Below are 13,306 nucleotides of genomic sequence, written 5' to 3'. Positions count from 1 at the left end.
GATGGTGCTCGGACATTTCCGGGAACAGAGACAAGCTTCTTGGCCCTCGCTGAGTATGTGTTGGTGTCGGTACGTAGATCAGAGGTCGGAACGGAGGTTATGACATTCTCCGATGTTTATCCCTATGATCTAGAAAGAAGGAAGGAATGACGATGATGGGTAGAAGTCTAGGCCTTCGACGTCTAATTACCTCGACGCTGTTTACTCTGAAGTGCGTCTTGTTGAGCAGAGCACGGGCAAGTGCAGGAGCCATGGTGCCCGCCGGCTGGACGCAGCTGCCCATTGGAATGTCATTGGTCTCCTGTCTTACATAAGGAAGGAAGGTTAGCGCAGGCGCCTGGGCGGCCAAGGAAGAGGAGGGGAGGAAGGAGGGAAGGAAGGGTGAAATATCGATATTTCCATTCAGGTCGGGTCCGATGGCCATGGAAAACTGAATGGGAAAGCTAACCTCCGCAAGCACTTTCCATCAACCACCCACCCACCTACCACCTACCAGTGCCACGCCAATGTCAGCGGCGGGCGTTGGCATTCTCTGTCTCTTCGCTTCGTGTAACCATCGTTCGTTGTCTCTCCCCGCGAGACATCCTGAGAAGAAGGAGCATGGTTGTTCTGGACCGCCAAGGCCCCCCCCCCCCCCCCCCCCCAAGGTTCCCAAGCTCCCCAATTCCAGCAGGCGGATTGGCTCGCCAGCAACTCCGACGCATTCCGTCCACACAGACCCCGGCCTTTTCGCTGCCCATCACGGTCATCTTCATCATTTGACCACTGCCCGCCAACTGAGACAAGGGACGTCCAGCCACGCCACCGACGACTCGCCTACACCCCGTACGGTATCGACGTCTCCCTAGACTTCCTCCACCTCCGGCTCCGTATCCAGCAAGATCCGTCCACTTCTCGCCGGACGATGCCCGCAAGCCCCCAGCATCTGAGAAAGCTCAAGTATCGGCTAAACCATTGAGCCGCAGCTCGACGATTCATCCTGCCGACGTCGAACCGACACGCTGAATCGACGGCCATGAGGAGGAAGTGGGCACGGAGCTGGGGGATGGGATAGAGATGGACCTGGAGCTGGCCCTGGAGCTGACAGTTTGGAGCTTGGTCTCTTCTCAGCGGGCACATCCGCCGCCACCAGCTAAACATGGAAGCTTGGCCAGGGTTCACCCTTACACTCGACCTTGTCATTGCGGGCTGATCCAGTCCATTTCTACCCAATCCTTACATGATACGAATGTACACGCAGAGTGCGAACTTTACCAGTCCGTCTCTCGACAAATGCCTCGCAAATTTGGATCATCGTACTCTGGAATCTGCTCGCGCGGACTGCCGGGGACCGTGTGCCGAATTGCGTCTACCGATTGCTTTCTTTTCGGTTTCACTCCAACTGGTGCGCCATTGTCGTTTTCCGACTTGTCAAAAGCCCTGCCATCAAGCCCGGGAACCCAGTTGCAATTTTGCAACTCAAGCGCTGGATGCTCACGCGGCGATGCCACCCTGCAAATCAACCAGCTATTGCTGCCCCTGCCCTGCTTCCGCATCCTGGTTTTTTGCTACCCACCTGCGAATAGCGCAGCTAGGAGCCCAATCGACCCCTCAAGTAACCAGAGATCGGCCGATTCCCAGCCCGGAGCCAGGGCATTCTGGGACACGGACCGAAGTGAGAGAGCAGGGCCAAGCAAGACAGACTCGCTGTTCCATGGATACGTTCGGCCAGTCGTCGTCGACAACTACCGTCGCCCCAGCATCAAGCACCAGGCATCCTACCGTACCGCGCTGCACCACCGCACACCCACAACGTCAGCCCCAGCCGCCATGGATGCTTCGGATGCGTTCCACGCGGCGCGGCCCATGACCGGCATAGGCTTCATAGCTTAAGGCCTGAGGGAGGGAATACGTTCCGTTCACTTCTGCACACCATTTCCATCTTATCGTAACAAGCCCCGGACCTGTCACTCGTTTACGGATAACCTAACCATAATCCGAACCGACATTGAGTTGGCGACCCATTGCCACGCCCCCCGAGGCGTCTTTAGGCGCTAAATCACCGCTGACTGATCGGTACCCGACTACAAACCGACCCCAACTACAAGAACGTTGGGGCTGAGGCATCAGCATCAGCGGCATCATGCCTGTTCTTGCTGCAAGGTCGACCAGGGTATGATGGCGTACTAGCATTGTGTGTTTTCACACGCAAAGCTCGAGCCGAGGGAATAAGGTACGCTCGGCATGAACAACTTGGGTGACCGAACAAAACGCTGTGTCGCTGGTTGCATGGTCAGAGACTTTCTGGTTCTCCCACAAGACGCCAAAATATGCGACATGGAAGAGGTCTAGAAAACGCCTAAACACCGATTGCAGCCTCAGAGGGCGTCGGACGGGGCGACCATATCAGACAAGCCAATATTGGAATTGTTAGTCTCACGATACTCCCGCATCGCATTCAGACGCACTCATCGCCACCAAATGACGATGTTCTGGCTTCCACCGCCTTGCTTCTCCGCCGAGTGTTCCACTGCAGCCGTTCCCGCTGATAAAACCGTTTGAATAAAGATCGATATGCCAGGATCGCACACAGCAGTTCCCAGCCATCCATCAAGCGGGGCCCGGCCGGCCGAATCCCAAGTCTGGCCGATCTTGCCTGTCGGGGCCAGCAGTGTGAGCCCCGTACCTGCCTGCGAGTGAGGCAACGGCGGATGACGGCCAGATGTAAGCAAGTGGCCCTGGTCAAAATTCAAAGAGAGTGCTTTGGCCGGGGAGTATATCTGGTCGCGCGGGGCTGATGATTGCTCTCACACACGAATGCACGCGAGATATTCGGCGAGGTTCGTTCTGTGCACCGTCGAACAGGGCCACCGATGTACACACACGCATCACATTCGTGTGCCAACTCTGGTATGCCATCGTCGACGGGGAAGCTCGTCACATCTCCGGTTGACACCACCCGGATATCTTCCCAGCATCCTTGCTTGCGTTCAACCTAGACTCCTGCTGCTTGCTGCCTGCCTATGTGCATATACAGCAACCCCTCCCACCAGTGCCCGCTACATTATTCCTTCTGCGCGTGGGGTTGATCAGAGACATGGGGCCTGAGTGGTCGAGGGGGGGCGCATACCTACGAAATATACCACAAGCACCCGCACCGCACGACGCGCCGCTTTTGAGAGTGGGCAGCTCGGCTCACTCGACTGTGCTCTCGGGCTGTTCCAACTGTGTCTCGATGGAATTACCCTAACAAAACCGGCGACCTGGAGAACGGCGAAGCAGCGTCGAGGCATCCAGCCTTATTTCAGACATTGTCGATCCAGGCAATGCTAGCGAACAGCACATGACGGGGAGGGGCAGAGAAACAAAGCCAAATATACCGAGAGAGACAACAAGCAAGGGAGAGGCGGACCAACATTGTGTAGGTGCCGCCCGGCACACAGTCAAATTGAGTCGACAGCACTGCCAAAGCCGCCGTTCAACATTTCCACCGGTTCATTGGGCTGTACCCTCCCTGTCTGCCGCCGTGGGAACGCGAGCTTTTGACCACCTCTCATTGCTTATTGCTCGTCCCGGCCTTCCACCCCCGATTAAATTCGCAATCCTGCTTCCCTGATTCCTTACGAATTGCATCCTTCCGCCTATTTTTGCGCGCGCCTGTTTCCCAATCGTCTTCGTCAGCGTCTGTTCTACGAGACGCAATCCTAACACATCTACTCAGACCGCTCTGCACCACAAGCAGAAACCGCTTCGTTACCTCATCTCTCATCCGAGCAACCACCAGCCTCAGCTACCTATCTCGTCACCTGCTCACTACCCAGCTTAGGAGACGTACGACGGCACTTTCTTGGATACTAGCTGTAGCTACTCCCGACCGTCTATGGGTGCTGACAGCCCTTGCTCTATCAATCTACTTATCGCCGACCAACAGCTCCCCGGCTTGCTGCAGGTTCTTGTGTGTTACCCGAAGCAAATACCCGTAGGTTGCAAGTCGTCGACAGCCACTCCCTGCGCGCCCGTGACACTCGAGGGGTGCCTTATTTAGCTCATCACGACAGATCTTGGTCTTGGTCGTCCGACTCTTCATCTCCTGCCATCCTTCCCTTCAAGTCACTCTGTCACGAGCACAGTCACCCTGGATCTGCGTGGGTTTACCAGGAGGGGACAGTGGTACCTGGTACACCGACTCATTTTATCCGGTCCTCTTCTCCCATCGTCCGCCACCCTTACCGGCTTCGCGGGTCTATAACAGGCCCGAACCGTCACGATTTCCGCCATTTATCGCATCGAGTCTATTCTCTCACCCGAAAACGCTGATGACGCCCGGACTGTCTCTTCCACCCAGACCACGCCGAAGAGGAGATTCCAGGAAACGTTTTCGCCATCGGAGGGGTCAGCCGTCCCCCCCGCCGTAGGAGACCCTCCGGATCGGCAACCTTTGGCCGGGTCCAGGTCAAGCCATTCCTCTGTCGCGCCTGACGACGATGAGCCGAGGCCTCTGTTAACGGGCGCCTCGAGCGGCAAGAGACCCTCTAGAGGTATGCGGCCTCCGATGAGGTCTAGCATAGCTTGCCAGAGGTGTAGGAAGTCGAAGATCAAATGCGACAATGACAACTCTGGCGCCCCTTGCGACACTTGCATCAAGGCTGGTCACAAATGCGAATTCCCGGAGCCCACGCCCTTACCGGCCAAGCGAGCAGAACCGCCAACTGTACCGAAGCAGGAGAGGGAGGCAGGCCCTGATCGAAAGCGAGCCAAGAAGCTGGACGACACCTTCCAACTCGATGGAACTGCAAAGGCGGAGGAAGTGTTGTCGATGCCATATCTGTCGGGCAAGATTTGGCATGAACTTTTCGACATCTACAAGCTGCACTTTGCAACCGAGCTCCCGTTTCTACATCTTCCTACGCTGAAGAGCATCATACACGACAAGGAGATCAAGAAACCGTCTGCGGATGTCAACCTAGTTCTCCTAGGTATCTTGGCCCTTACGGCTAGATTCCAACCCGAGTTGGTCAAGTACGTCGCACACCAGACATACGACAAAGTTGCAGGCCCAAAATCTCGAGGTGCTCTTCCTCGCGCAGATCCTTCAGCAGCGTCGGAATACTTCGCAAATGCTCTCACGGCGGCTCTGGGACCACTTGAATCAGCCCTAACGTCGGCGTCAGTTGTCCGGGTTCAGGCCTTCTTGATGCTGGGTTTATACAAATGGAGCCAACCCAGTGGCGGCTTGGCCGCGTGGATGTATGTCGGCGTGGCTATTCGCATGGCTCAGGGCTTAAAGCTAGGATTTGGCGACAAGCCTCTTCGTGGAAGGAGGGCTTTGGGTTTGTCTCGGTCACATAAGTCGGCGCAGTTGCCGTCCGAGTCGTGGAAAGACCAGGAGATACGACGACGCACCATGTTCAGTTGTCTCATCCTCGACCGGTTACTGTCATGTGGATCCGAGCGAGTTTCCATGGTTCGATCCGACGACTTGCAGATTCAACTGCCGTGTACCGAACACGCGTTCGATCTGGGCCGGGCCGTCTACACCGGCTTCCTCCGACAGGTAGGACAAGAGATGGAGCGCCCTATCGACGACAGCGTTCTCAGCCGCTTTGTGCAACTCGCCGACTTTTGGGGAGATATTACAAAGTACAGCTTTGCTGGTGGCCGCCATACGGAAGCGTATCCCCCTTGGAATAAGGACTCGACTTTCTATCAGCTCAATACCAAGGTCGAGGCCTTTTATGCTCATCTACCAGAAGAGTTCACCTGGTCTAGCTCAAATTTTTGGAAACATGATAACAGCATGTATGTGTCCTTACACATGCTTGGAGCCCTCTGCCGGATCATGCTACACCGAGAGTACATCCCCTTCATCGCTATCAAATGCGAGAAGCCAATCGGGCCTTTGGACGAGCCAGTCTTTGATCCCGCCATCGTTCCAGACGACTTTTGGTATCGAAGTGCGGAGCAGGTTTTCAAAGCTGCGCGGGAGATCATTGACTTGATCAGGACATGCCGCGACAAGCTCCCTCAATCGTCTCTTGTCATTTTCGCCATTTGGCAGGCGGCGTTTGTGGGAATTTACGCGCGCCACTATCCTCAGCTGGACACCGAAAAGCACATGGTCAGCGACGAAGAGATCCAGGAACGAGCTTCAGGAGCGATACCCGACCTCACGAAAACAGGAAACACTGGGATCGCCTACACCGCACTGCAGAGGGTCGCTCCATATTTCAGCATGGCTTCAAATTACGTGACGTACTTCAAGGACATGGATCAATACTTCACGAAGGTCTTTGTGGATTATACCCAGCGAAACGGTAGAAGGAGCGGCGATGGAACACTGAGCATTCGGTTAGGCTCGGGAGGCGGTGGGCTTGAGGAGTGGAGGGTCAAGGCCGATAGGATTACAAGCAATGGTATCATTATGGACGAAGATCGATCTCTCGGGTACGACGCCTCGGATGGCTCCCGCGCAAGCACTCTGGAACGCAGCTCTTCAATGGGACCCGAGTACTCCCACCTGAGTGCCAGCGGCGGCTTGGAAAGCAGGCGGGACTCGCGACAGGCAGCCTCCTCGTTTACGGCCATTAACAGTGCTCAATATCCCGTCGGGCAGGAGGGCTACCCAGGTGGCAACATGCCGCAGCATTCGCCAACGCAGACATTCGCAACAGCACCCGGGCCCATGAGAAATGAGGCCGCCATGAACGCAGGCGCCAGCGGCGCGGATGCTGCCAATATCGAGTCATATGTCAACCAGCACCAGGGTCAGCGTTTTGGAATCGCCCTAGAGGATCTCGAAGAGTTTACTGGGCAGATGGCTGCCGACCAAAATATCGGGGATTGGGGGCCGGCGTTTTTCTCACAGGTGGCTGGAGGCAATCCCCTGCCTCAGTTCAGTGAGAGCTATACCTGAGGGCGTTTGGTGATTGAAGAAGCAGTTCGTTCTCAAGGGGTGAAAGGGGTCAGCAAAGGATCATCGGCTATGACGTTTGGGCGGTTACTCATGTTACCATGATTGCTTTTTATTTCCTTTTTTCTTATCGGGTACGAAGCTACGACCGACTCCCTGTTTGTTATTTACACCCGGGAAGGTTTTCTCTGGGAAGCCATTGGCCTGGCGTCTAATTCCGTACGAGACCGCCGAAGGAGGGTTCTTTCCCTCTTGGGAGATCCGGCCAGGTCTCTTGGCCATTGACCGTTTGACGACCGATCTCGGAAATCTCCCTTCCTTTGGGGTCCTTGAAAAAAATTGACCTTACAATGTCCAGACGTACTATCCATCTTTTCTATGCGCGATGACTTGAAGTCCCAATGCTGTCATCACCCCCATGCGGTTCGTCAGGTGCTGGTTACACAAGGCTAGACGAGGAATTGGCCATCACGCAGTCCCCATGTGCTGCAACGGCAAGGCCCGCGTGAGGCCCGCGTGCGCGCGAGTGCGTGTTGCCCCAGTCTGCCATGAGCGAAAACTGTAATGGAATGCGCAGTCTCATTCGAAAAAATGGGCGTGGGAATGCGTTTTCCAGTTACCTGGTACGCGTCTGGATCATGGGGAGGTAAGGGAGCATCCGTCCGTCTCTCGGGGAGACCGGGAGAGATTTTTTCCACGCTCGCTCGTCGGCCGTCAGCCACCCCGGACAATGTGGAATGTAGGGTGTGTGAGTGTGTGTCAATGTCTCGGGGAGACTTCCGAGACCTTACTAGGGGCGGCTATCCATTGGGCCAAGTCTGCGATGCTGATTTTTATATCCCGATTTGTCCAGAAAGGGCAACTACTCTTCAAATACTAAACGATCAACTGAATATCACACCTATTGCGTGATTCTATGGCATTCTAAGTTACATCGGACTCGAGGGAGCGCATCGGCCGGACGTCGGATCTAGGGCAGCGAGGTGTGGGCTACCAAGCTGCTTAGGAGCAAGGGAGGTGAATACATGTCAGCTGGAGTGAGAAAAGAAAACAATGCGAGAGATAGAGTTTATGAACAAGAAACGAGTAGAAATGACAAGAACGCCTTGTGGTGTTTTGAAAAAGGGTACGTAAAGGCGTCAGCGGGCAAACTTGTGTAACTTGAGGCGCCAGAAGTGAATGCCCGGGGCTGAGAGGAGAGAACGGCTGCGAGTGGAATCAGCGTTTACCCGATCTAGATGCTCGTATAAACAGTATGGAGGGCACCCTGGCAAAAGAACTAACTTGGGCGAGCCCTTTGAGATCAGTCTTTCAGCCACTCTGACGTTTTGCTCAAGATGGGTTGTTCAGAGTTTGATTGGGCCGAGAACTTTTCAATTCATATATAGAGTACATGTTTTGGTTTGGTGTTGTCCAGAGCAGTGCGGTTTACTATCGAGATCTGGGAGTAAATTCCGAGTAGTTGAAGTATCCATGGATCCTGTCTGGGCCGATTGGATCCTCGTGGTGCGGTCGCTGCCGCTGTCCAGAGACGAAGACGTGCCCCCTTCCAGCCTCCAAGGAGCAGAAGTTCATCACTAGGTTTCACTGATGTTGATATTACGGACTCCTAAACTCAGGGGGTGAAGACCGAGTTGTGCCTGGCAGGGCCAGTTGAACGGTGGCAGTGGCAGCCTTCCCCTCCAGGTGGTCTAGGTCACTATGAACCTGGGTTATGCAGACTTAGACTTGTCTTGCTGCGTTGAAGCGGTTGACTGACTTCTGACTAGACGAAGGTTCCACCTTGTGTATATTTGCGCCACGGTAGAGCTCAACTGACCCTCTTTACCGCTTCTCTAATTCTGCGACGTCCTAAGCTTTGGGCCTGCAAGACCTGCGTGTGAAGTCGAGAGGTATGATGGGGTAAACTGAGTACGTTATGGATGTCATGCCGGGCCAGTTCGTCTTGTCTATCTGAACCTTTGGTGGTGACTTGGCTGGCTGGGCCAACCGGGTTTCTGTCTGCTGAGCTGCATGATTGAGGCTTACTTTGAGTTGGGGCTTTCACGCAAGCCAACGGGTCGTTAGTGTGTTGATAGATGTGCTGTGCCTCTTGTATTTTGACCGAGATTCTCGTGGCAAAGGTCACGCTTCGTTACGACCGTTATCGCCAGCTTTCTTTTGGGCCTCAAGACGGTTAATATGTCTTCAGTAACTTAATTTGATGAGGGTATCACTGTTTACCATCGCAGCAGTGGCAAGCAATGCTGCGTCTGTCACTTTTTCGCTCCAAGAGCTTGATCTCAGGTACAACCAGCAAAGTCTCAGGGCCTACAATAGTTCGCAGGAGGATGCCACTCTCGCCACCTTCACACAGCTAATCGACCATAACGACCCCACGAAGGGTTGTTTTGAACAGCGGTGCTGGCACAATACAAACTTTTGGGGGGCCCGGGGTATCCCATCTTCATGGTGAACGTCGGTGAGGCAGATGCCGAGGAATATGCATGGCACTTGAGCAATCAAAGTCTCGCGTATTTGTACGCTGAAAAGTTATAAGGAGCGGTCGTCCTTTTTGAACGTAGATGTCTTCCACTAGGTGGTGGTTTATGCTTAGTGAAGCGTCTGTCCTGACAACCAGCCGTGCAGATCGGTATTATGGAAAGTCCCAGCCCTTCAAGACGATGACTGCAGAGACCCTGCAGTACCACACCGTTCCTCAATCGCTTCAAGACAACAAGCGCTTTGCTCAGACGGTGAAGTTCGGTTTCGACAACTGCGAGGGTGCCAACGCTGACAAGTCTCCCTGGGTGTTGATCGGCGGGAGCTACGCGGGCGCCCTCGCGGCATGGCAATCTGTGATCACGCCGGGGGTGTTTACTGCCCACCATGCTTCCTCTGTCGTCATCCACATCATCGAAGACTTTTGGCAGTTTTGGACTCCCATCGAGCAGACCATGCCACGGAACTGCTCTGCAGGTGTGAAACTAGTCATCAAAAAAGTTGACTCCATTCTATCAAAGGGTGACAGGCAGGAGATCGCTGCGATGAAGAAGGAGTTTGACGTGGCATTGCTCAACGATGTCGATTTCGCATCCACGCTGACAAAGATACTGTCAGGCAGCTTCTCTTACGTCTGGGAATTCTGCAATCATATGGAGAAGAGGATCAATAACGAACGGGACGCTCAACAAGGGTCTAAATGAGGCTGATGTTGTCCTAGATGTTGCGTGGAATATGTTCGCGAATTTGACACAGCGCTGCTGAAAAGACTTCTGCACCAATACCCCATGCGACTGGGAGCACGACAAGAAAACTGAATTTCCATCCAGCCCAACAAATCTCAGGACCGCTCGTAGTTGGACGTGGCAGCTATGCAACGAGTTTGGTTGGTGGCACATCGGCCCGCCCAGTCTGACGGCAACAACATCGTCTCTTCGCATCTTACGTCGGAGCGTTATAAGCGCCATTGCGACGACTGCTTCCCCGGAGGTCAACGGCTTCAGACCAGCCATATCCCGAGGCGCCACTGCAGACGATTTCAACAAATGGACTAAGGGAGGTTGGGATGCGCCGTTCGAGAAGGTCATGTTCGTCGATGGTGAATTCGATATCCGGAACTCGGCAACGACGAGCTCAGCGTACCGGCCCGGCGGCCCTTGAAACAGTACGGAGGAGGTGCCTCGAATGATGGTTGCTCGCGGAGGCCACATTCCGGACCTAGACCTTATCCATGTGAATGAGGACGTGGTCGAGGCATTGGCGGTTGTAACGAAGAAGCAGTTGAAGATTATGTAGAAATGGCTCAGTGAGTGGAGGCCCAAGCATTCATAGACTGGAGCTTGGTCTTGTCTGCACACATTAGGGCATGGTTCAAAAAATAAGACAGATAGACGCAGGCCAACGTCCGAGATGTTCCCACAGCACAACTGCTGTTGATTTCTGCCGAAGGGCTTGCGGCACATTTGGGATTCGTCGAGCCTACGCTGCTCTCATGGTGGTGAAGGGCTGTGCTTTCACCGTTGAAAGATGGGATTTCCTCTTCTCTTGGGAGGCCGATATGGTCGGTTTTATGTTACGCCAATGTAAATCCGAGGGGAAGACGTAGAGCCAGGGTCTCATCCTGCAGAGCGGAAGCCTGAGGGAAGTGCGAACGTCGGTTATTGCCCCTTCTTCCTTCCTTCCTTCCTTCCTTCTGACCATTGCGCCCCGCTCAATGTGTCCTTCCGTTCTTGCACTCTGTTGTCACCTTTGCCAGACACATGTTGTTTGTCAACTTCATCACTGCCATGCTGATCCTTCTCCGGCTCGGATGCAAATCGACGACGTCGACCTCCACCATCTCCACCTTTGATTATCAACAATATCGGAACTCTATGTGCTTCAAACCGCCAATGAGTCACTCCGGCAATCCTAGCTTGGTTCTAGCTGGACGGACCGACCGAAAGTTCGTCATCCCCGCTGGCCGCGAGAACGAGAACGAGACGCCGAGGAGAAATGTCGTGAGAATGATTTTCCAGCCTCAAAAGCTCCAGATATGGCAGGAGATGTCTTATCTATCTCCGCCCGGCTCCGATTACAGACCACAGGCTACGGAGACCCTGCAGCATTTCAACCGGCCGGATGATCTCCAGAGACAACTGATAAGCTTATCAGGCGCGGGAGGGGACATCAAGCTCGCCTCCACGCTTGGGATGGATGGCCGCTCCCAACGCGACGGAAACCATCCCGTCTGTGGCCTTATGCAAGGAACAAGTGATTGATCAGGTCGCCCGAACTGGAGATGGGAGATTGCCCTGCGCCAAAATTTGGCTGTCACGCGAGCATCGACGTCGATGCCTGCCAACCGCGTCACCTTAAGGCCTGACCGAGCTTCACCGAAAACACCGGCCCCACGCAGTCACTCTCCCGTCAGAATGACAGCCACCAACCGGGTCTTCCGTCCGGCTTCACGGTCTGCAGCCAGGGCGCGGCCACCTTGCTTCTTCCTTCATCCTCTCATCATACGGCCACTAGCGGCACAGCAGCAAACCACCTGCCGAAAGCTGACAAAGGACCGCTCGGAGATGCTCAATCGTTGCAAAGCCGACTTTCTCAGACCACGCGCACCCGCAAAGGTCCATCCAGGCCAGCAAATCGTCGGAAAATACGGCAATGCAAAAAATCCTCCGTGGCATGTTTCGACCACAAAAGTATGGCAGGGTTCAAGACGACGAAAAAAGAAGCTGCAAGGCAACAACCACCACCTGGTGCGAGAACTTCCCCGCACCCGACATTGTCACGCATAAATCGCGCTTTGCTGGACCTGCTGCTGCTGCTGCTGCTGCCGCTCGACGCCCTGACTGCCGCCCTACAGTCTCGTCATGACTGTCCCGTGTAACGGGTCTTTTTACCGATCGACACGACCTGTGGTAACTCAATTGGGACGGTGCCTGGATGTACCCCGCCCCGGCTTTGGAATCTGTGTCCATTGCCCAGAGGCTGTGCCACAAGTGCCACGGGTACTGGAACTTGGACACCTTTTTTTCCTTCTTCTCCAGCAGTGTGCTCTGATGCCCGGCGCAGAGAAGCATGACGTCGATATCCTCTCACCCACACGCACAAGGACCCGTCATGTCGGAAGGATTGGTCATCTGGGTGGGCTGAGGTTTCTCACGACACGTCGTTGAAATGTCGGGAACCTCTCGGTGCCCCTCCTTATTGCTGGGCCTCACCCCCGCAAGGTTCAGGGAGACATGCAGCTAATTTGGGCCGGGGTTGCACGCTGTTGGCCGATCTGGAAGCCCAGACCAGCCAAAAGTACTGCTGCGACACTATTCACACCCTCAATCATAGGCGAGCTGACCGGTTGATGGAGCTCTCCAAGAGGAGCTGCGTGGGAGCTATGAGCAGCTGATGGCGCGGCATCTTAGCTGGGAAACCAGCCTAACTCTGCACTGCACAGTCTGCAGTCAGCTTTCCTAACGCCCGCCCTGTGAGCTGCGTTGACCGAACACGACGAAACTATGACCATGAAGAAGATTCGACGAGCCTCAACCCGCCAAACACGGAACCTAGCGCATCGAGACGGTCTGAACGCCACACCTCCCTACGTCTTCACGAGATGGAAAACTCTGAAAACTCTCGTTGAATCCCATTGTTTTGCTGGTGCGGGTTACTGGTTTTATTCAATTTCAGTCATCCTGGCAACCTGACACACCTGGCTCCAGTCAACTACGAGCCTTGCAAGGATCATGCACACCCTTCCCTCTAGCCACTTAAACCTTGGACCAACACGATGCTCAAAGACCTTGAATGAAAATGCCATTTTCCCGCTCAAAAGGGCGTGGTGACGGCCGTTTCCAACATTCCAGGTACATGACAGCCATGTCGAATCCGGTGATCCGCGTCGAGCTCCAGCAGTCTTAGTGTGGCCGCCCCATGGTGGGGCGTGGGATA

General features: G+C 54.6%; 2 protein-coding genes across 2 annotated transcripts; both read left to right on the top strand.

Annotated features, from left to right (window-relative positions):
• Positions 1-4,519: 4,519 nt before the first annotated feature.
• On the top strand, positions 4,520-6,892 carry CGCS363_v004568 (putative transcriptional regulatory protein; the record flags this gene model as incomplete). Its single annotated transcript, XM_036636417.1, has 1 exon — positions 4,520-6,892. One exon carries the CDS (start codon positions 4,520-4,522, stop codon positions 6,890-6,892), a length of 2,373 nt encoding a protein of 790 aa, XP_036497708.1.
• A 2,660-nt stretch (positions 6,893-9,552) lies between these two features.
• CGCS363_v004567 (putative extracellular serine carboxypeptidase) lies at positions 9,553-10,074 on the top strand (the record flags this gene model as incomplete). Its single annotated transcript, XM_036636416.1, has 1 exon — positions 9,553-10,074. One exon carries the CDS (start codon positions 9,553-9,555, stop codon positions 10,072-10,074), a length of 522 nt encoding a protein of 173 aa, XP_036497123.1.
• Positions 10,075-13,306: the final 3,232 nt, after the last annotated feature.

This window comes from Colletotrichum siamense, assembly GCF_013390195.1.
Source record: "Colletotrichum siamense strain Cg363 chromosome Unknown KSG_Cg363_contig03, whole genome shotgun sequence".
NCBI lineage: Eukaryota > Fungi > Ascomycota > Sordariomycetes > Glomerellales > Glomerellaceae > Colletotrichum > Colletotrichum siamense.
The sequence above is the reverse complement of the archived record's forward strand: the minus strand, read 5'-3'. Positions and strand labels throughout refer to the sequence as shown.